Source organism: Chionomys nivalis, chromosome 16 (assembly GCF_950005125.1).
Source record: "Chionomys nivalis chromosome 16, mChiNiv1.1, whole genome shotgun sequence".
NCBI lineage: Eukaryota > Metazoa > Chordata > Mammalia > Rodentia > Cricetidae > Chionomys > Chionomys nivalis.
The window spans coordinates 24361805-24383396 of NC_080101.1; the positions used below are offsets into that span (position 1 = coordinate 24361805).

At 48.9% G+C, this 21592-nt stretch overlaps 1 protein-coding gene across 1 annotated transcript; it reads right to left on the minus strand.

Annotated features, from left to right (window-relative positions):
• Nucleotides 1–2069: 2069 nt before the first annotated feature.
• On the minus strand, nucleotides 2070–17095 carry Nans (N-acetylneuraminate synthase). Its single transcript, XM_057790672.1, has 6 exons — nucleotides 16905–17095; nucleotides 15395–15610; nucleotides 9625–9724; nucleotides 7452–7606; nucleotides 4655–4921; nucleotides 2070–3166 (listed from the first exon to the last, which is right to left on the minus strand). The coding sequence occupies exons 1-6, from the start codon at nucleotides 17034–17036 to the stop codon at nucleotides 2957–2959; spliced, it is 1080 nt and encodes a 359-aa protein (XP_057646655.1). The 5' UTR covers nucleotides 17037–17095; the 3' UTR covers nucleotides 2070–2956.
• Between the last annotated feature and the right edge of the window lie 4497 nt (nucleotides 17096–21592).

Here is a 21592-nt window from a genome sequence, read left to right on the forward strand (position 1 = left end):
CCACGGGCTGCCCCTCTCAAATCACTTCCCGACACTGGGGATTTCCCAAGCTTACACGGTTCATCTCAGTCATTGCTCTGTGTACAAGGCTTAAACTGGCTGTAACTTCTGGGAGGCTTTCCCAGGTCAGTGCCCTCCCCCCACCCGCCCTTTCCAGTGAAGGTCAGCTCAGTGGATCCTGTCCACAGCACACCTGCAAGCACTTAGGTATGTCTTCCAACTGTGAGCGGGCTGGGAATGTGCTTAGATCCCAGGCCGGCTACCAACCAGAGCACCCCAGAAGTTAGTCCAGGTTCCGAGAAAGGGAGTCCTAATTCACATATTAGCCTTTCAGGGCTAACTATGCACTGAGAAAAGACTTGAACATACACTTTCCAATAGTATTGATGCAGCAAATAAGGGTTAGATTGGGCATGGAGAGGTGATGGCTCAGAGGTTATGAGCTCAAACTGCTCTTGCAGAGGATCTAAGTTTGGGACCCAGCACCCATATCAGGCAGCTCACAACTGCTTATAACTCCAGCTCCAGGGGATCTGACACCCTTGTCCTCTGTAGGCAGGCACACACACCCTAACAATAAGGTCAAATACCCCTGACTCTGGGATCTGACACCCCTGGCTTCTGTAGGCAGCTGCGCATGTGCAAGTACACGCACACACACCTTAACAAAATAAGGCTAAGTATGAACACAAAAATTAAGAACTTGCAAAGGGAACTGGAGTGTTGGGGCACACAGATGTGAGCCCATTCCACCTTGTCTGAAGGTCAGAGTTCGAGCTTATTTTTGCTCTCTTGATGTTAACAGGTGTGGCTACACACGAGATTCTGGCCTAGGGTGTGGTTAATTAGTATTTTGAGTGTTGAAGTGGATCTGCTCCCCCTGGACCAAAGGTCGGAGAACTCAAGTCTGTTCCTTGTGTCGTGCTAATGATGTCTGTTCCCCCCCTCCTTTTGTAGTGAAGTATATAAACGTATGGAAAAATAAATGAGGCGGATTCAGTATTTGCTGAATGTCCCTCCCAATGCTGTCCTGTTTCTCCTATTTCTCCTACATCTCTGTTCCTTTTGCCTAATGATTCTAATCCTCAGGCTCCTACCCCGGAACGGTCAAGTTTTGTGGAAGCTAGTTTTCAACACTAGAGAGATGACTCAGAGGTTAAAAGAATTCATTGCTCTTTCTGAGGACCCGGGTTCAATTCCTAGCAGCCACATGGCATCTCACAACTGTCTGTAACTCCAATTCCAGGGAATCCAAGACCCTCACACAGACATACGTGCCAATGCACACACACATAACATCTTTAATCCCAGCACTCAGGAAGCAGAGGCAGGTGGATCTCTGAGTTTGAAGCCAGCCCCGTACACAGTGAGTTCCAGGACAGCCAAAGCTATACAGAGGAACCCTGTCTAAAAACACCAAAACACACACACACACAACACCACCACCACCTTGAAAAGAAGCGGCTGAAGAGATCTCAGCGGTTAAGGGCAGTTGCTGCTCTTGCAGAGAAATCCTGGGTTCAGTTCTCATCACGTATGTAGAGGCTCATAACTAATTCCAGTAAGGGAATCTGATGCCTTCTTCTGACTTCCATTGGTATTGTACACATATACATACACAGAGAATAAAGACAACCCTTTAAAAAGAGAGAAAGGGCTTGAAAAGGGCTTAAGATGGCTCAATAGAGAAGGGCCCTTGCTGCTTAAACACTGGGGCCTGAGTTCGGATCTCAACACCCAAGCAAAATGCCATGCCTGGCAGAGACAGATTTTTGGAGCCTACTAGGTACTTACACAGCTAATGCTGCCCTGGATAAAGTTGACAGAGATAAAGCAGGACACTGACCTCTGCAAACACACAAAATGGGAGGGGGTGGCCAACGGGCCAGCGATACAGGTCAGCTGGTAAGGGAGACTGCTGCCAGGCCTGATGGCCTCAGTTTGATCCTTGGGACCAATATGGTAGAGGGGAGACCTGACTCCCACAAACCATTCTTTGTAATTCATACACACACACATATAAAAAATAAATGCGGGCCAAGTGTGATGGCGCACACCTTTAATCTCAGCCCTCGGGAGGCAGAGGCAGGCGGATCTTGGAGTTCGAGTCCAGTCTGGTCTACAAAGCAAGTGCTGGGTCAGGCAGGGATATAGAGTGAGATCTTGTCTCAGAAAAATAAAAAACAAACAAGTAAATTTTTTAAAAATAAAATGTAGACGAGAAGACACTTGAAAAGAACAAATTAATTCCAGCTCTGATTCAGCAAAGAACAAAGTGCAACGTGACAATGAACCTCTATAAAAAGTTCACCCAGCTTAAAGAAGTCGAACAGTGGAGGCTTTGTGCCTGAGTTGTCATCTGTCATCTGTGACAAGACACTGGGGATTATGGCAGAGATGATTTCTGCACCCCCCTCACACTTACGGCATGCCAGCTCCACGCCCCACACCACTACCCCTTACCCAGACTGTTCCTCCCTGCTCACATCCCCTTTCTAAGGGTCACCTCATGGACCAAGTGTACCATGGTGTAGCGTGCACTACCCTCTGAGTAAGGCTGCCCTGAGGGTTTGCCAAAGGGAAAATCGACTGCTCTCTTCCTACCAACCTTCACTCAGAGACAGGAGCGCTTGCCTCTGCCCACAAGGCCTCGGGAGAGTCTAATGTAAGCGACCACTATTTGGTACTCTGAGGAACCCAGCTGTCTGTGAGGTTCCTGGAGTTGCTATGTAGGGTGGGAACATGAAGGGTTAAGACGAAAACAGCCTCACAGAAACCCTAAAGGAGCTACGTTTGCTCAGGGCTGCCTTCTCTGGCTGGACACCTCAGAGTAGAAAGGCCTCATTGGTCCTTCCTTTCCAATGGGCTGGACACAGGTGGCTGCTGTGACAGGTATACCCAACACACTGGACAGTAGTAGCATGGTGGCTGAGAAGCCAGAGAGAGGCACTTTATTTTAAGACTTGATTTTCTTGCTGTGATTTTCCACAGAGTCTTCCATGATTGTGTCATCTTCTTCCACAGTGACCAGCACCTTTCTGCCCACGAGGCTGAAGATGTCTTCAGGAGGATAGCCTTTGGGCTCTCCCACCTTCACGGTGAGCATGTCCAGGGTCAGGATGGTGCCTTCTGGGATTTTCACTTTGGCCACCACAGACTTGCCCAGCTGTGGACACAGAAGACCAGCGTCAGATCTTAGAAGTAACTCCTGCACACTCCACGTCCCTGTGACGTCACAGCCGGGACTTCCTCACCACAATGCCCAGAGCAGCACCTCACAGAAGCAGAGACACAGCCCATGTTAGGTGACATCGCAGACTAGGAGGAGAGGCTTTTCCAGTCACACAGCACAAAGAAAAGGGCTCAGGCTGTGTAGCCAGATCGATCCAGGTTCAGTACCTGTTGGCCTGGGTGCTGTGTTTGGCTTCCCCGCTAAAGGGGCTGGCACCTTATCAGAGTGCTAACAGAGTGTGCTCCCAACATGTGACAGCCGTGATTACTTCTGTCCCTGTGTCATCAACATCTTATGGAAAACTGAGTTCAAAAGAAGGCGGGCAACTTGGTCAAGCTGCCAATAACCAAGATGAGAACCCCCAAAAAGGAAACTCCTAGTTCTGGTCCAGTGTGTATACAAACCTGTTTTGCCACTTTGTTCTATAAAATAGGGTGATGGAGGGCTCACGAGCAATGAGGGTGACTTATTCAGATGACAAGGGGTACCCAGAAAGGGGGCAGACAGGACAGGCAGATGTGGAGACCAAGGGATGGTTCACAGCCAGCATCCCCGCCTCCCTGTACATACTTGGAAGCAGCATTCGCCGTCCTCCACAGCTTACATAAGAGCCTCCGAGTTCTGCTTGGAACTTAGCACCAGGAGAAGCTGTGTCAGCTGCTTATTGTCACATAGTGGCCCTGGCTGCCTTTCACCCTCCGCTTTGAGTGCTCCACGCCCGACTGCGTAACTTTCACTCTAGGCTCCTGCACGACTCTCTCCATTTCATCTGCAGGACAATTATGTTCTTTAACTGCTAACTCCCCAGTCCATGTGACCCAGAATTGTGGGGGTCGGGTCAGCAGGTAGTCTCCAGCAGAACAAAAGACAATGCTTCTCATGTATACCCCGGGTCTGGCCTGACCCACACGACTACAGGTAAGGAGTCTTGCACCCAGAACTCCTGGGACTCCTGCCTCTAAACTCACAAGAACAGAGAGGTCCAGGCTGAGGCTTCTAGGAGGCTGGGAGGCATGCCTCAGCCTCACTGTCAGTGCCCACCAGCCCCACCCACCCAGTGCCCCTTTGTACTAAGGACTGCCCTGGCTCTCTTCCCAGTGCCTCGGTATGCCTACTCCAAGTGACCAGACTTGGCCATCGTAGGACTTCACTCTGTATCTCCTAGGGTTCAGAGCCCTGAGGCCGCAGGCTTCAGAGGCTTAGTGGAAAGGCTAATGTGACCATGGGTAGCTAAAAAGCCTGACCTGCTCTCATGTGACGCATCACCCCGCTGCTCCCATAGCCTAATGGCGCCCAGAAGGGTCGGTGTGACGTTCCTGCACCTGCTCTGTCAGGCTCAGACAGGTCAGAAGCCCAGCTCCTGGTCACATGTGCCACACCTGCCCCAGGACAGCAGGCGAGGCAGGGACAGGCAGCACCCACCTTCTCGTTGCAGGCCACCTCACAGGGCAGCAGCTGCTTGACTGGGGAGCCCAATGCCCGCTCCACCAGGCGCACGGACCGCACCAGCTCTGCCAGCTCTCCAGGCTCCAACGAGGCCGAGTGGTCACTCCCCTTCCAAGTTTTGTCCAAAGTTATGTGGCGTTCCAACACCTTGGCCCCCAGAGCCACTGCAGCCACGGATATGGCGATGCCTGTCTCATGTCCGGAATACCCTATGGGAATGTCGGGAAAGAGCTTCTGGTACTCCTGTAAAATAGAAGAGGGGCACGCTTACCCTTCTGGGCTTCTCGTCAGGGAGATCAGAACAGCACCCCACTTCAGCCGCTCCCAAGCAGAGCAGCCAGGGCTGAGACAGTAAGGCAGGCACTCTGAGCCTCTCCCTTACAAGGATAAAAGTGCCCACTGAGGGTTGCTGGGAACAGGGAGGGCACCCGCTGTACTGACTGGTTTTATGTAAACTGACACAGGCTAGAGTCATCAGAGAGGAGGGAGCCTCGATTGAGAAAATATCTCCATAAGAGCTGCCTGTAAGGTATATTTTTACTTAGTGATCAATGAGGGCGGGCCCAACCCACTGTGGGTGGTACCAACTATGGGCTGGTGGTCCTGGGTTCTATAAGAACGCAGGCTGAATAAGCTATGTGGAGCAAGTCAGTAAGCAGCACCGCTTCGTGGCCTCTGCATCAGTTCCAGCCTCCAGATTCCTGATGATGAACTGTAATAAGGAACTGTGAGTGGAAAAAAAAAACCTCTTTCCTCCCTGAGTTACTTACAGCAATAGAAACCCTAACTAAGACACCCGCCATACTGTGAAAGTTACTGCTGCCATTGAGAATGTCTTCTGTGGGCTCAGAGGGTGAAGGCAAGTGCCTGTCATCGAGCCTGATGGCATGAGTTTGATCCCTGGAAACCACCAAATGAAAGGAGAGTACAGCCCCCACAGACTGTCTTCTGAGTGCCATACACTTGCCATGGTGTGTACACACACATGCATACTCATACACATAGTAAATTCAAAACATTCTAATCAACCAACACCTTGTATGACTGTTTGATCCTGTGCAGACCAAGAATAACAACCTAACTGAAATGGAATGCCTGAGATCACCCCAAAAGCACTTGTCACAAGTGTGAAATCAACTATGTTACACACAAAAATATCAATTAGGGCTGGAGAGATGGGTCAGAAGTTAAGGGCACTGGCTGTTTTTCCAGAGGTCCTGAGTTCAATTCTCAGCACCTGCATGGTGGCTCACAGCCATCTATAATGAGATCTTATGTCTTCTTCTGGTATACAGGCATACATACAGGCAGAACACTGTACACATAATAAAAATTTTTTAAAAATATTAAGTATACACACAGCCCAGGCCCCAAACATTCCATTGATGGGAATACTGAATAATTAATGTCATCTATAATCCACCTGATGCAGCAAAGTGGTGTAGGAGGTCCTTCTGTCTTTGTGTTACTTTCATTGGTTAATAAAAGAAACTGCTTTGGGCCGGTTGATAGGGCAGAACTTAGGTAGGAGGTGGGGGTGGGGGTGGGCGACTAAATGTCATGCTGGGAAAAAGGAGGCAGTCAGGGAGAGACGCCATGGATCCTCTGCCTGAGACGGATACTGGTTAGAATCTTGCTGGTAAGCCACTGCCACATGGTGATATACAAAGATAGAAATGGGTTAAATCAAGATATGAGAGTTAGCCAATAAGAAGCTAGAGCTAATGGGCCAAGCAGTGATTTAATTAATACAGTTTCTGTGTGGTTATTTCAGGTGTAAGCTAGCCAGGTGGCCAAGATGAACAAGCAGGCCCTCTCCTTGCAACGGTAAAGCCCTTCTCAGATGAGTGAGTGCTGTCAGTGACGGTGGCCAGAAAGCTGAAGCCCAGTAGGAGATGCGGTGGAGGGCAGTAGCAGATGAGGAATGCTGAATGGCGAAAGCCTTGAGATCTAGCCTACAGAAGTGTGATAAGAGCATAGGCTGCAGCTAGGCAATGGTGGCACACACCTTTAGTCTCAGCACTCTGGAGGCAGAGGTAGGCAATGAGTTCAAGGCCAGCCTCATCTACAGAGTGAGTTCCAGGACAACCAGGGCTGCACAGAGAAACCCTGTCTCAAAAAAACCAACCCTCCCCCAAAGAGAAAAAGAGAGAGAGTACAGGCTTCTAGGCCAGGGAATTCTGCTGGGACTGGGTGGGCCACTCTCGCCGTGTAGCCATGTCCAGAGAGCGGATATGATAGGACTTCCGGTGAGGGAAAACCAGGGAGAGCACCTGGAGTCAAAGACACTAAGTCGTTAACTATATTCATCTATGGAGGCCTTTAATCCCAGCATTTGGGAGGCAGAGGCAGGCAGATCTCTTTGAGTTTGAGGCCAGCCTGGTCTGCAGAGTGAGTTACAGACCAGACAATTCTACACAGTTAGACCTTACCAAAAAAAAAAGTATATGAAGACAAATCATGACGTATGAGGCATAACTACATACATACACACACATACACACAGGGAAGAAACTAAGATTGGTGTTAATACGCTTTCATTTACAGCTTCCCGCTTTGGAATGCCATACTTCCTTGGCTGCCTAGGTCTAATCTGGTTCTGTCACACTAAGATAGGATCTGTACATCTACAAAGTGTGCCATGGTTGGTTACAATTTTGGTTATAACAACAGGGCTAGGGCTACCTATAGTTCAGTGGGAGAACACTTGGTTGGCATGCCCATGGCCCTAGATCAGTCTCCAGCACCGCAAATGAATGAACTTCCTGCTCACCGAGATGACGCGCAGGTTGGCATCCTCTGGCTGCAGTGGGTACGCGCTGGTGCACTGGAGGAAGCAGAAGTTGGGGTTGAGGGGCTTCACGATCTGGTAGACTTGCTTCATGGTGTCCATCGACTGCATCCCACTGGAGATCACCATAGGACGACCTGAAGAACCAGCACCTTCTTCACAGGGCTCAGAATCTCCCCCACCCACATCTCCTAAGACATCTCACAGCAACCAATAGGGAAACACACTTCCTCAGGATCATGCTTCAGCAAAGGGAAGCATGCCGAGGGATCTCAGGACCTTGAGGGGAAGAGAGGCATCTCTACAGATCAAGAGGCTGTGCAGGGGCTGGAGAGATGGCTCAGTGGTTAAGAGCATTGCCTGCTCTTCCAAAGGTCATGAGTTCAATTCCCAGCAACCACATGGTGGCTCACAACCATCTGTAATGAGGTCTGGTGCCCTCTTCTGGCCTACAGACATACATGCAGGCAGAATATTGTATACAAAGTAAATAAATATTTAAAAAAAAAAAAAGAGGCTGTGCAATACAGAACAGGCTTCATCTTATGCTGTGGGACAATGGTTTTACCCTGTAAAGATTTGTTTCTTGTACTTGTTTAATAAAATGCTGATTGGCCAGTAGCCAGGTAGGAAGTAGAGGAGGGGCAATGAGAACAAGAGGATTCTGGGAAGAGGAAAGAGTCAGTCTGCAGTCGTCACCCAGACACAGAACAACCAAGATGTGACTGCCTCACCAAAAAAGGTACCAAGCCACGTGGCTAACACAGACAAGAATTATGGGCTAATATAAGTTACAAGAGTTAATAAGAGCCGGGCAGTGGTGGCGCATGCCTTTAATCCCAGCACTCGGGAGGCAGAGGCAGGCGGATCTCTGGGAGTTCGAGGCCAGCCTGGTCTACAAGAGCTAGTTCCAGGCCAGGCTCCAAAGCTACAGAGAAACCCTGTCTCGAAAAAAAAAAAAAAAAAAAAAGAGTTAATAAGAAGCCTGAGCTAATAGGCCAATCCATTTATAATTAATGTAGGCCTCTGTGTTTATTTAGGACTGAATGAATGCGGGACCAGGTGGGACAGGAACCTCAGTCAACAATCTTAGTCTAAAACCCCCAAACTCAAAAGACTCCAAATTCAGGAACACTCCTGCTCATAAGCATTTGGTTAAGGGATACACAGCCAGCGCTGTGGAAGACTTCCCAGTGCATGAGCACAGCCAAGAGGCCGAGAGCTGCCAGCTTGGGATGCTGTCCTGCATAGAGTCCTGCCCTTAGGGCTTCTGATACCTTGCCTAGGAGACAAGTGCAGAATCTCCCGGGAGCATGACCTGGTCTGTAAGGTGGGTCAACTGAGATCATTCACACTGGCAAATCAATTTACCAAGTGTAATGTGGAGACACCCGGGGAGATTCCTACAGGGCCTGGGGGTGTGGCTTAGTGGTGGGATACTCACATCAGGTACATAGTCCCTAGCACTGCCCCAGAACAAACAGGTAGGAGGTTTCTAGAATGTGTCTCCTAAGCTGGGTGTGGTGGTGCACACCTTTAACCCCAGCACCTGGGAGGCAGAGGCAGGAGGATCTCTAGGGGTTTGAAGCCAGTCTGAGCTACAGAGTGAGTTCCATGCCAGCCAGGAATAGTGAGACTATCTAAAAACCAAACCAAAGCCAGGCGGTGGTGGCACACGCCTTTAATCCCAGCACTTGGGAGGCAGAGGCAGGCGGATCTCTGTGAGTTCGAGACCAGCCTGGTCTACAAGAGCTAGTTCCAGGACAGGCTCCAAAACCACAGAGAAACCCTGTCTCGAAAAAGCAAAAAAAAAAAAATTAAAAAATAAAAACCAAACCAAAATAAAAAATAAAACCAGATGAGTCGGGGCTGGAGAGATGGCTCAGAGGTTAAGAGCATTGTCTGCTCTTCCAAAGGTCCTGAGTTCAATTCCCAGCAACCACACGATGGCTTACAACCATCTGTAATGAGGTCTGGTGCCCTCTTCGGGCCCGCATGCATACACACAGACAGAATATTGTATACATAGTAAATAAATAGTTAAAAAAAAAAAAACCTAGATGAGTCTCCATGAATGCTATTACAGTGAGTGGCCACTAGGGGGCAGAAACACAAAGCTTGGACTCTGGTTTTAAGGGAAAAAAACCACACTTACCTTTCTTGGCTGTCTTCTCCAGATAAGGAAAATTGTTAGTGTCGCCAGATCCAACTTTGAAAAACGGGACATTCAGTTCATGCAGAAACTCAACCGCCATCTACAAAGTAATCCGAGTGAGTGCCTTTCAGCGTTGTTCAGAAACACTGCCCTGTGGTACAGGACGGGTGACAGAGGAACCCAGTGCGGGAGACTAGAGAACACGTCACCGCATGTCCACCCATGTGTCCAGTGCACACCCAGGACTTGCTCTTCACGAGCTGACCATCAATGGCTGCGAGCATCTGCACGGGACACACTGCCTCTGGCCAGACTCTTCCTCCCCAACGAACTTGTGAACAGAGGCAAAAGGGCATGACCCAGAAACCAGGCAGAGATAAAGTGACTGGTCCTCAGAGGTCAAAGGACAGAAAGAAGACACTGCATCCTTGCCCAGAGGGGCAACTGGAGCAATCTCTGTCCCAGGCCAAGTGTGGCCTCAGGAGAGGAACCAAGCAGTGAGAGCTAAGGATGCCTAGTGAAGAAAGAAGACGAAATAAAAACAATTCAAAGATTTATCTATAAGAATTGTGAAATTTGCATGGAATTCTATCATCGTCAAGTTATTTTTTAATGGGGGGGGAGGGGAGTTCCTCCTAAGGAAGAGAGTGACTCATTTTGCAGTCCACCTGGGGACCAGTGCCACCTAGTGACTGTTTTGAAAATTGCCACCTTGGTTCATCACCCTACAAGGGTGCAAACATGCCACCCCCTTCGGTCACAGCACAGTGGCTTTCTTTCCCAAAGCCTGCCTTACTGCTGTGAAGCCCTATCCCTGGCACAAGTCAAACAGCCCTACCACTTCCTCTTCTCAGTTTGCCTTAAAGTAATTCAATCAATACATAGGACCTCAGATGCCTGAGGTTCAGAGCATGGAATAGGCCACCCCCAGGCGGCTGGAGCTAAACTGTCCACCTATGGCTCCCAGGAGGGAGGGTCCCAGAGATAAACCTGTCTGATCTCAAACTTAGGTCTTCCGAGCTGATTTGACTTAGGATGTGTTTCTTTGCTTTTTGTATTATTCTAGGCTGGCCCTGATCTTGCTATATAAACTGCACTGGCCTCCAACTCTTGATTCTCCTGCCTCAGTCTCTCGAGGACTAAGATTACAAGCAAGCACCACCATGCCTGGTTGACTGACTCAGAACTGTTTAGACTTTAGTAAGAGCAGACAGTGGGCCTGGCGGTGCACACTGTTGACCCCAGTACTCAGAAGGCAGAGGCAGGAGGATCTCTGTGAGTTCCTGGTCTACAATTATTTCCAGGACAACCAGTGCTATAGAGACCCTGTCTCAAAAATAAATACACAAATAAAATACAGACAGACAACAGGTGCTCACAGAACCTTTCTGTGTATATACGAAGAGAAAGAGAAACTACTGGTCCAAGGAAGGGTAACAGAGAGAGAAGACCTGGGCTTCTCATTTTGGAAACAATGTCACCTTATGTAGCCCAGGATAGCCTCAAAATTGCCTTCCTCCTATCCCTGCTTTGAGTGCTGGGATCACAAGCACGCTCAGCCACACTGGGGAACTGGGACTTTCTGAAGTCCCTTTGGCTGCGATCATGCAGGAGAGAAACAAAGCCCATGATGATGAACTGGAGGGCAGGGGTGGGCGACCACTGGGGAGCTGACAAAAAAGGGTCTGGCTATGAACAACAAAACAACCAAAAACCCTGGCAAGAGTTTCTGTGTCTGCAGAGAATGATGAACCAATCAGAATGTCAGTGCTGTGGACAGACTGGAATTTTTAGGTTCAGACACCAATTACTTTATCCTGGACTAGTTTTAGCCTTCTGAAACAGCCATGCCTTGCCCGCTGTATACCTGAACTAACACCTCATGGTCATAAATAAAAACCTCAGTCAGAAAGTGGTAGCACAGGCCTTTAGTCCCAGCACTCAGGAGGCAGAGTGTGATACAAGCCTGGTCCACAGAGCAAGTTCCAGGACAGCAAGGGAAAAACCAAAACTAAATAAAAAGTGAGTAAATAAATACCTTTTGCTATTAGCTTAGGGCTGGAGAGGTGGTTCAGTGGTTAAGAGCACTGGCTGCTCTTCCAGAGGTTGTGACTTCAATTCCCAGCAACCACATGGTGGCTCACAACCATCTGTAATGACATCTGGTGCCCCCTTCTGGTCTACAGGCATACATGCAGGCAGAACACTGTATACATAATAAATAAATAAACTTTTTAAAAAAGAAGCAATTAACTTAGCAGAACACTAGCTTCCGCCAATCCAAGAGCAAACTGTCTGTCATCAGAGAGTACCTTGGGCAGATAGAATGGCTGCCCCATCTCATTATATCCACCTCTCTGGTCTACTCACCAACATATTTGAAACTGCTTAGATTTATGACTCTCTTTATTCTGTAAAACTATAAAAACCCTGTGAAACTGCTTCCATGTTGGGACATGGAATTTGGGGTAACCTAAATCTGTGTTCTCAGGCCCTGGTTACTCAGAATGGTTCCAGAATAGACTCTCTTGCTCCACTTAAGATGAGAGGAACCAAAAAGACAGAGCACAGAACCAAAAAGGACAGGCCAGCCCTGTCATAGGCACCAGGCACCAGGCAGCCAGGGGAAGAAGGTGGAGAGGACAGAGTGCAGGGGCAGGAGTGGGGGGGGGGTGACTCTGTGGCAACCATCACTGAGCAGTGCCCCCCACTTCCCCACCCCTTACCCCCAGCTCATTGCTTCTATCTGCAGCTGCCTTGCCCCTAAGCTTTCTTTGGCTGAAGTCCGCCTCCTCGGCACACCCTCCTGCGGGGTGTCCTGCAAACTTCTGCAGTCCCCCTACAATTCCGCCACCCCTTACCCTTCCCCGAGCACACAGCACGCCCAAGAACAGCAGGCACAGCAGAGAGGAGGCGCTCAGGAAATGCTAGCTGTTATAACGCAGTCAGGAAGGAGAACCCTGGGAGCCACCTGCTGCAGAAATGGAGGTGGGAGACCCGGAAGGACAGACAGAACTCAACCAGGCTGCTCTGAGGAGGCTGGGCAGGAAATGCTAGCTTGGCAAAGAAAGATCTTTGTAAATTTACTTTTTGTAAAGGCTTTATGGGCCCATTTCCCTCTCCCTGCCCTTTCTCCTGTCTACCTGTGCCACCAAGTCAGCCATGACACCAGCTGCAAACAAACCCCAGAGGAACTTCCTTCCCAAACTGGCAGCAGAGAAACCCTGGCATGTTTTCAGTAGAGAAAATCAGTACTGTTTCTGGCTTGTAGACTCTGTTGCCCAGGCTCACCACCAAGTGCTGGGACTATTAGCCTTTTTACTTTTCATCAATTGCTTTTTGGGATTTTTGCTTGCCTGTTTGTTTTTTTTTCCATGATGGAAGGAGAGAAGCGACAGAATCTCACTTTGTAGCTCTGACTGTATGAAACTCACGATACAACACAGGCTGGTTTTGAACTCACAACAATCTTCCTGTCTACCAGTGCTGGAATGAAAGGCACAAGCCACCATGTGGGGTTTCCTTCCTTTTCACAAGGATCAATGTTTACAATTACAAACATATTCTGAAGTCTGGAAGACTAACAAAGACAGGGCTGTGTTTTATGAACAAGGTGTGATAGGGCACACCTTCAATTCCAGTACTGGGGAAGTAGAGGCAGGGGCAGGAGGCTCTCTGTAAGTTCCAGGTCAGCTTCATCAGTGTGCGTGCATGCACACACACACACACACACACACACTTTCAACAATCTAATTAAAGCGATGAGAAACTAAGGGCAGTAAAAGCACACCCCTAAAGCCCACTCTAAAGCCCATTTCTACAAAGCAACCCTAAGGAAACAACTGAGAACAGACGGAAAAGATGCTCACCTTGGCATCTGTTTCATTTTGAGACAGTCTCGTGTATTCCAGGCCAGCCTCAAACTTATTTTGTAGCTGAGGCTGACCTGAACTAATTCTCTTACCTCCATCTCCCAAATACTAGAGTTAAAAGTGGGTGCCACCAAGCCTGGTTCAGCATCATTTATCGGTATAAAAAACTAAAAGTAATAGCCAGAAGGTGGTGGCACACACCTTTAATCCCAGTACTCAGAAGCAGGCGGTCTCTGTGAGTATGAGTCCAGCCTGGTCTACGAAGAGAGTTCCAGGGCTGTTACACAGAGAAACCTTGTCTGGAGAAACTAAAGGGGAAAAAACAAAACAAAACAAACAAACAGATAAATAAATAATAAAAATACTAAAAGTAAGTCTGTAACCCAGCACTCAACTCAGGATTCTGGAGTTGGAGGATCATGAGGCCAGCCTGGTCTACACAGTGAGTTGTAGACCAGCCAAGGCTACATGCTGAGACACTGTCTCAGGAACCAAAAACAACATATAACATTCTAGTAAATCCTCCAAAAGAAACATTGCACTGCTGTCACGGTCTTTACACAGGGAAAGCTATGTTCTAACACGAACTAGAAAAAGAACACAGAAAACCAGATATGACCAGCAGTGACAGGCACTGTAAGAGTCAGAGAGGGAACCCATAGAGAGACAGCATATAGAAACCACAGGCCACTCCCTCTTATTCCCTGTTTTTTGTTTTTGTTTTTTTTCAAGATAGGCTTTCTTTGTGTTAACAGTTCTGGCTGTCCTGGAACGGACTTTGTGCTTTGTATATCGGGCTAGCCTTGAACTCACAGAGCTCTGCCTGCCTCTGCCTCTGGAGTGCAGGGATTGAAGGCCTGTGCCATCACCAGTCCAGCATTGTTCCTGCTTCCTAAATTGTGCTGGTTTGAAAGAAAGTGTGACCTGTTAGGTTCATAGGGAGTGGCATTATTAGGAGGTGAAGAAAGTGTCCCTCATAGGTTCATAGGGAGTGGCATTATTAGGAGGTGTGGCCTTGTTGGAGGGGTGTGTCTCAGTCTCTTCCTGCTGCCTATAGATTCTGTAGAACTCTCAGCTACCTCTCCAGCACTGTCTGTGTGTCACCATGCTTCCCGCCATGATGACAATGGACTGAACCTCTGAACTGTAAGCCAACCCCAATTAAATGTTTTCTTTTATAATAAGAGTTGCCATGGTCATGGTGTCTCTACACAGCAACAGAAACCCTAAGACATAAACTTTCTGTACCATTGTCCTTGTTTCTAAGACTAAAGTTTTTGACATTCAGAAAAGAGAGAACATAGGATCATCAAAGGACAGAAGCTACACCTGGCAGTGGTGGCGCACACCTTTAATGCCAGCACTCGCTAGGCAGAGGCAGACAGATCCCGGCCTAAATTCAAAGTCAGTCTGTTCTACAGAGTAAGTTCCAGGACAGTCAGGGTTAGAGAGAGAGACAGAGACAGAGACCCTGACTCAAAAATAAAGAAAAGAAATTATAGTGCAAAATGGACCTGAGGCCTAGTACCAGCTGGACTGCTCTAGGACGTCAGCACAGCCAGCCCGAGACACTTCCGTGTGGGTGATGCCAGCTGCACTCCAGGGAGCCAGTCAGAGATGGCTGGTGAGGCACCCTGGTTCCCAATCTCAACCACACTCCAATGGGAAAGCCTTGCCCAGCTCAGCTGTCCCACGGTGGGAAGGATGTTGGGGTCTAGCACAGCTGCTCTGATGTGGGGGTAGTTTTTAAACCATGGTACTCTTCTCTCAATAAAAACCCCTTCTCCGGGCCACCGGCCCATCGGCCTCCCACTTAGCCGGACATAGTTAAGGTGAGCAGAGCTAGAGCCGACTTTACACCATAGCTGCCTGCATCCCAAGAGAGGCTGAGCGCTTACCTCGTCCATGCCAGAGGCAGTGAAGAAGATGCCAATCTCCTGCGCATAGCGCTGCAGCTCCCTGTACTGGGCGTGGCTGAATTCTAGATGCCGTTTATGCTCCCCATATGTCGACCCCCATGAATGCTTCGAAGTATATGGTCTCTCCAGGGCCTTCCGGTTAAACTTGAACTCCAACTCGCTCTTCTGAAATTTAGCGCAGTCAGCCCCGCACTCCTGCAACACACAGTAGGACATTTACAGTGACCTGGAGCAGGAATGGGGGGGGGCAATGATATGACGTCATTATATTTAGACAAAACAAACCGGGGCCGAAGAGATGCATCCTGGGAGCAAGTGAGCTCGTCCACTACAAACCCTAGGCAGTAAACTGACGCACGTGCCTCCAGCTACAAATGGCAGCGAAGTCAAAACGCAGGGACTGTAGGAAATTCCTCTGCAACACCGCAGAAAGGGAGAGAAGTAAGAAAAGTTTGAGGCCTAGGAAAGTCACCTGCTCAAGACCACTCAGCTAGTGACGTCCTGACTCTAGGCCAGGCCCCTCACACTACAGGGCAGCACCAGCCTTGCCGCTGTGTCCTCTGGCCCCCATGCCTTCCAGAACTAAAGAGAACCTGTGAGAGAAAAACTGTAACTCTGTTTGCACAGTTTTTATATCTCTAGGCATCTTTACAACCTCATCACACAAAGAGGTCACACCTTGGAAAAACAGGCCGTTCCTTTGAAATAAAAGCAGGAATTTCCCCCTTTACAGAACAATGACTGGAGACCTGTGTCTAAAACTAAACAGTGTGAGTCCTAGGGCTGGGGGCTGCGGGTGGGGGGGCTGGAGAAATCACCCTGTGATCCTGACTGAGAAACGGGAAGAGATTTACTATGAGGGTGCACACTGCATTTTAGCAGTGGCAGTGATCACCTAAGGAGCGCTGAGTCGACGACCGTGCTTTTCACGCCTTTCTTTAAGAGAGGCTCATCACAACCCCACGAAGGCGGCCTTTCAGATCAGGCAGCTTAGGTGCACAGGGGTGCCCTTCGGAGACCTGCACTTTTCACCGGTTAGCAGTTCAAACACTGGGATTGTCAGGTGGGGGAAAAAGCCACACCAACTTCCAACGACTATAGTTCATGGAAACCAACGTTACGAGAGGATCGCCGAAGTGGCATATGACAAGCAGGAAGGAGCTGGATCCCTAAGATCCTGGTCAGGTGGCTCCCTACGGACGATGCCAGGCTGATCTAACCGGAAGGGGGAAGAAAGGAGTCGAGTGGGCAGGGAGGCGGAGAGGGCGAGTAAAAGCTCCTGGAAGACCGAGCTGGGAAATCGAGGCAAGTGAGACACGGGGCACAGAACCAGAAAGCTCTCGCGACCGCGCTCTCCCGAGCCTCTCCGGGAACTCTCCTAGGCCCCTCCGTTAACTCTCCCCGTGGGATCTCCTCCCAAAGCCCTCCGTTAACCTTCACGGACTCCACCGCTAACCCACCGCGGACCCTCCCGAGCCCCGCCCCTTACCTTGGCAGTGCGGATCATGCGCTTGGCGATGTCCAGGTCGCCCTGGTGGTTCTGGCCGATTTCCGCGATGATGAAGCAAGGGTGCTGCCCACCCACCCAACGCCCGGGACACAGCTCCAGTTCGAGCGGCATGATGTCTATCCGCGCCCGCACGCTTCCAGCGGCGTTTCCGCACCCGCCGTGCAGGCCCGCAAGGTCCCGGCCCCGCCACGTCAGCCGGCGGTCGCCGCGCAGCCAATCCACGGGTTCCGTCTCGCTCGACAGCCAATAGGAGCCCTCCCTCGAGTAGAGCCGGGAGCGGGGAAGAGCAAACCCCGCCCCGCCCCGCCCCGCCGCGGGCCCGGGAGGCGGGATCCCGGCTTTGATACTAAGGGCGAGGAAAGAGTGCGCCTCACGGTGCAGCCAGGAAAATAGGTGATCGAGAGTTCGATTCCCATGACTGCTGATTCTGAGACGGAACTGAAAGACATGGTAATCTTACGAACATGAAAAGAAAAAAAAGAGCACCTCACCCAAAAATACAGGCGACGCTTCTGGTCTGCAGCCTAGCAAGAATTTCTGCGCCGGGGCTGGAGAGATGGCTCAGAGGGCAAGAGCACTGGCTGCTGTCCCGAGTTCAATTCCCAGCAACCACATGGTGGCTCACAACCATCTTTAATGAGACCTGGTGCCTTCCTTGCCAGCAGTACATTGTATGCTTAATAAATAAATAAATCTTTTTTATTTATTTATTTATTTATTACGTATACAATATTCTGTCTGTGTGTCTGCAGCCAGAAGAGGGCATCAGATCTCATTTCAGATGGTTGTGAGCCACCATGTGGTTGCTGGGAATTGAACTCAGGACCTTTGGAAGAGCAGGCAGTGCTCTTAACCTCTGAGCCATCTCTCCAGCCCCCAATAAATAAATCTTAAAAAAAAAAAAAAAGAATTTCTGCACCATTAACAACTGACATTTTCCTTCGCAGCTGTAGTTTTCTAGAAATCTCATGAGAAATCACGTTTAGAAGGAAAGGGCAGATACCACACCCTCATGTAACCCTAGTGGCTCCCGGGTTTGTCTTCTCAGGTTATCTATAACTCAGTTCAAGGAGCCACCTCACTTACCAAGAGAGGGAGAAGGAAAGCAGGGACAGGTTCCTAGTAGCTTTTGAGATATAACTTGAACACACCAAAATGGTACTTATGTCTAATGCCCAGTCTTCCTTCTCGAGCATTTTCTGTTCTTCTCTGAAGCAGAAACATATAACAATGTATGGAAACCATCGATCACAGTCACTGGTGTAGCACTGAAAAAAATATTTTTATGTATATGAGTGTTTTGCCTGCATGTATGTCTGTACACCATGTGTATCCAGTACCCACGGAAGTGAGAAGAGGGCATCAGATTCCCAGGAACTGGAGTACAGATGATTGTGAGTTACCATGTGGATGCTGGGAACTAAGCCTAGGGCTTCTGCAAGAGCAGCCAATGTTCCAAATCACTGAGCCATCTCTCCAGGCCCTAGCATAGTACATTTTAAATAGCCATAGCTGTTTCTACAATATGACAGGCAGTAGGGTCTGTGAGTTTCACCGATTTGACCAAAGCCATCTTGAACTCCAGGGCTCAGACTGAGGCCTTGGGGTGTCTCCCAGTCCAGGGCTCCTCAGTACACCCCTTGGATTTCAGACCAAGTTGAGATCCAAGAGTTAGACAGATTGCCTGTTTGACTACACAGAACTGAAGAACGGAGTAACAGCCAGAAGTGGGGGAGGGCACGGCTGGAACCCATTGTAGTATGGTGCAGTTCAAACTACCCACCAGACAGGAAGGAGCACAGCCGTACCTGGCTGGGAGGAAGGTGACACTGGAAGCTCTCCCCAGTGAGAGGGAGGCCGAGCCTGACTGGTGACTGAGAAAGCAGGGCAGTTGAGGGGCTCAGGCGAGCATAGCGGAGAAAGCAGAGAGCAGATCACACCCACAGAGAACTAGAAGGCCGGTCAACGCCGGAGGCCTGTAGCTGGAAAATGAGGAGAAGGGAGTCGATGGAAGCTGGGCTTACGGCTGGACACATGGTGTGCTTTATTAAATGGCGGGATCTTACGGTCTCAAGTGTAGTTGGCAGAGCCGCAGATCCTGATCCCAGCGAGCATGAAACATGATACTAAAGAAACTCAGTCACTTTTGGCTAAAGAAAAGAATTTTAAGCCAAGCATGGTGGCTCGTGCCCATAATCACAGCAGTTGCCGGAATCACCGCCACACAGTGAGTTCCACGTCACCACGTCAGCCAGGACTGCAGAGAAGTGGGGGTGGCGTGTTATTCTGCCACTGATTTTATTGTTGTTGGTTTTTTGTTTTTTGTTGGTTTTTTTTTTTGATAAAGGGTCTCATGTAGCTCAGGCTGGTTTCGGACCTGCGACATAGCAGAAGATTGAGCTCCTGATCCGCCTAAGTGCTGGGTGTACTAGTGTTGTAATATGAGCGGCGGGGCTGCGTCCCCGGCACCCAGCCGCCCACATGGCTTATGCCCCAAAATAATTACACGGAAACTGTATTCTTTTGAACACTGCCTGGCCCATTAGTTTTAGCCTCTTATTGGCTAGCTCTTACATATTGATCTAACCCATTTCTAATATTCTGTGTAGTACCACGAGTTGGCTTACCAGGAAAGATCTTAACCTGCGTCTGTCTGGAGTGGGAGAATCATGGCGACTCACTGACTCGGCTTTTTTCTCCCAGTAATTTGTTCTGTTTACTCCACCCACCTAAGGGTTGGCCTACAAATGGGCCTAGGCAGTTTCTTTATTAATTAACCAATGAAAGCAACAGATTATAAAGAAATCACTCCCACATCATACTAGCATGTGCTACTACGTCTATTTAAAGAAAAAACAAGATTTAAGAAAAAAAGAAAAGAAATAAAAATCATTGTAATTTTGCATAATCTGTGACTAAATAGAAAATTAACCTGGGCTAGTAGCATGTGCCTTTAATCCCAGCACTCGGGAGGCAGAAGCAGACAGATCCCTGTGAGTTCTAAGCCAGCCTGATCTGCATAGTTCCAGGGCAGAGTTAGACAGAGAGACCTTATCCTGAAAAAAATAAAGAAAAAAAAAACAACTCTACAATGACGATAAATCACATTTTAAAATAGTCATCCCTCGGTGATGGTGCATGCCTTTCATCCCAGCACTCGGGAGACAGAGGTAGGCGGATCTCTGTGAGTTCAAGGCCAGCCTGGTCTATAGAGTGAGTTCCAGCATAGCCAGGGTTACAGAGAGAAACCCTGTCTCAAAAATAAATAAATAAAAAAGCATTCCTACATTATGAGCCTTCCCTGTCTCAAAATAGGACCAGGTTCAATTCCCAGCTCCCAGCACCCACATGGTGGTTTACAGCTGTCTATTACTCCAGTCCTGAGGGATCTGACACCCTCTTCTGACCTCTGTGGGCACTGCATGCACAGAAAACATCCACACACATAAAATAAAAGAGAAGAAGAAGAAGCCGTCCCACCAAAGCCAGATAGGCTGACACTGCCGGGATTACTCCCCACTGCAGTCAGCAGTAAAGGGGTTTTGCCAGTTGGCTTCCCTGCTTTTTGCAGATGAAGCCCAGCACCCGGACATGCTGGGCAAGTTCCTACCACGGAACAGTCCACCCAACTCTCAGTCTCGTGTTTCTGGCACTTTCTGTGGCTTTTTCTGGTTGGCTGGTTAATCAATGTTTAATCTGTCCAGGTAGGGACTACTCAGGAAGGGTTTTCAAAGCAAACTAAAAAAACAGCCAGGACTCTTTCCTGTGGCTGGCAAAGAGGGCAAGGAAGAACCTCGTTTTGGAGAAACTAGAGAGCCCTGACTGTATTAGGTCTCTGAGGCCCCGGGGCCACCCAGACTATGCCAAGTCTCTCCTGAACTTGGCTTGGCAAAGCTTCCTCTATCTGATGGCTCCTGCCTAACATGTTGTCACTGTGTGGTCCAGCTACGCTGAACTATTTTGAGTCCCTTAAGGATCATATTCTGTCACTCCAGGCCGGGGCCCAGGCTGTTTCCTGGTAGGGTTCTTTCTGATCTCCTCCTCTCCAGCATTCTTTTTTTTTATTTTTTTTTCTAAGACTTATTTACTGGGCTGGAGAGACAGATCAGAGGTTAAGAGCATGGGCTCTTCCAGAAGTCCTGAGTTCAATTCCCAGCAACTACATGGTGACTCACAACCATCTGTAATAAGATCTGGTGCCCTCTTCTGGTGTGTAGGCGTACATGCAGACAGAACACTATACATAATAAGTAAACCTTAAAAAAATTTTTTTACTTTTATGTGCATTGATGTTTTGCCTGCATGTATGTCTGTGGGAGGGTGCCAGATCCCCTGCAACTGGAGTTACAGACAGTTGTGAGCTGCCATGTGGGTGCAGGTCCTTCTCTCATCTCCTACTCTCAGGAAACTGGCTTCTTCTTCTTCTTCTTCTTCTTCTTCTTCTTCTTCTTCTTCTTCTTCTTCTTCTTCTTCTTCTTCTTCTTCTTCTTCTTCTTCTTGCCTACTTCTTACCTTTTAATTAGCTGTCCCTCTTTGATGTCCCCCTGAGGTACTTGGGGTCAGGGACCTATACAAAACACCAAACCCAGGGCAGTCCTGGAATATGCAGAGTCCCAAAGAGATAGCCACCACTCTGCTTTATGTTGTGCAGAGCAGTTTGTCGGAAC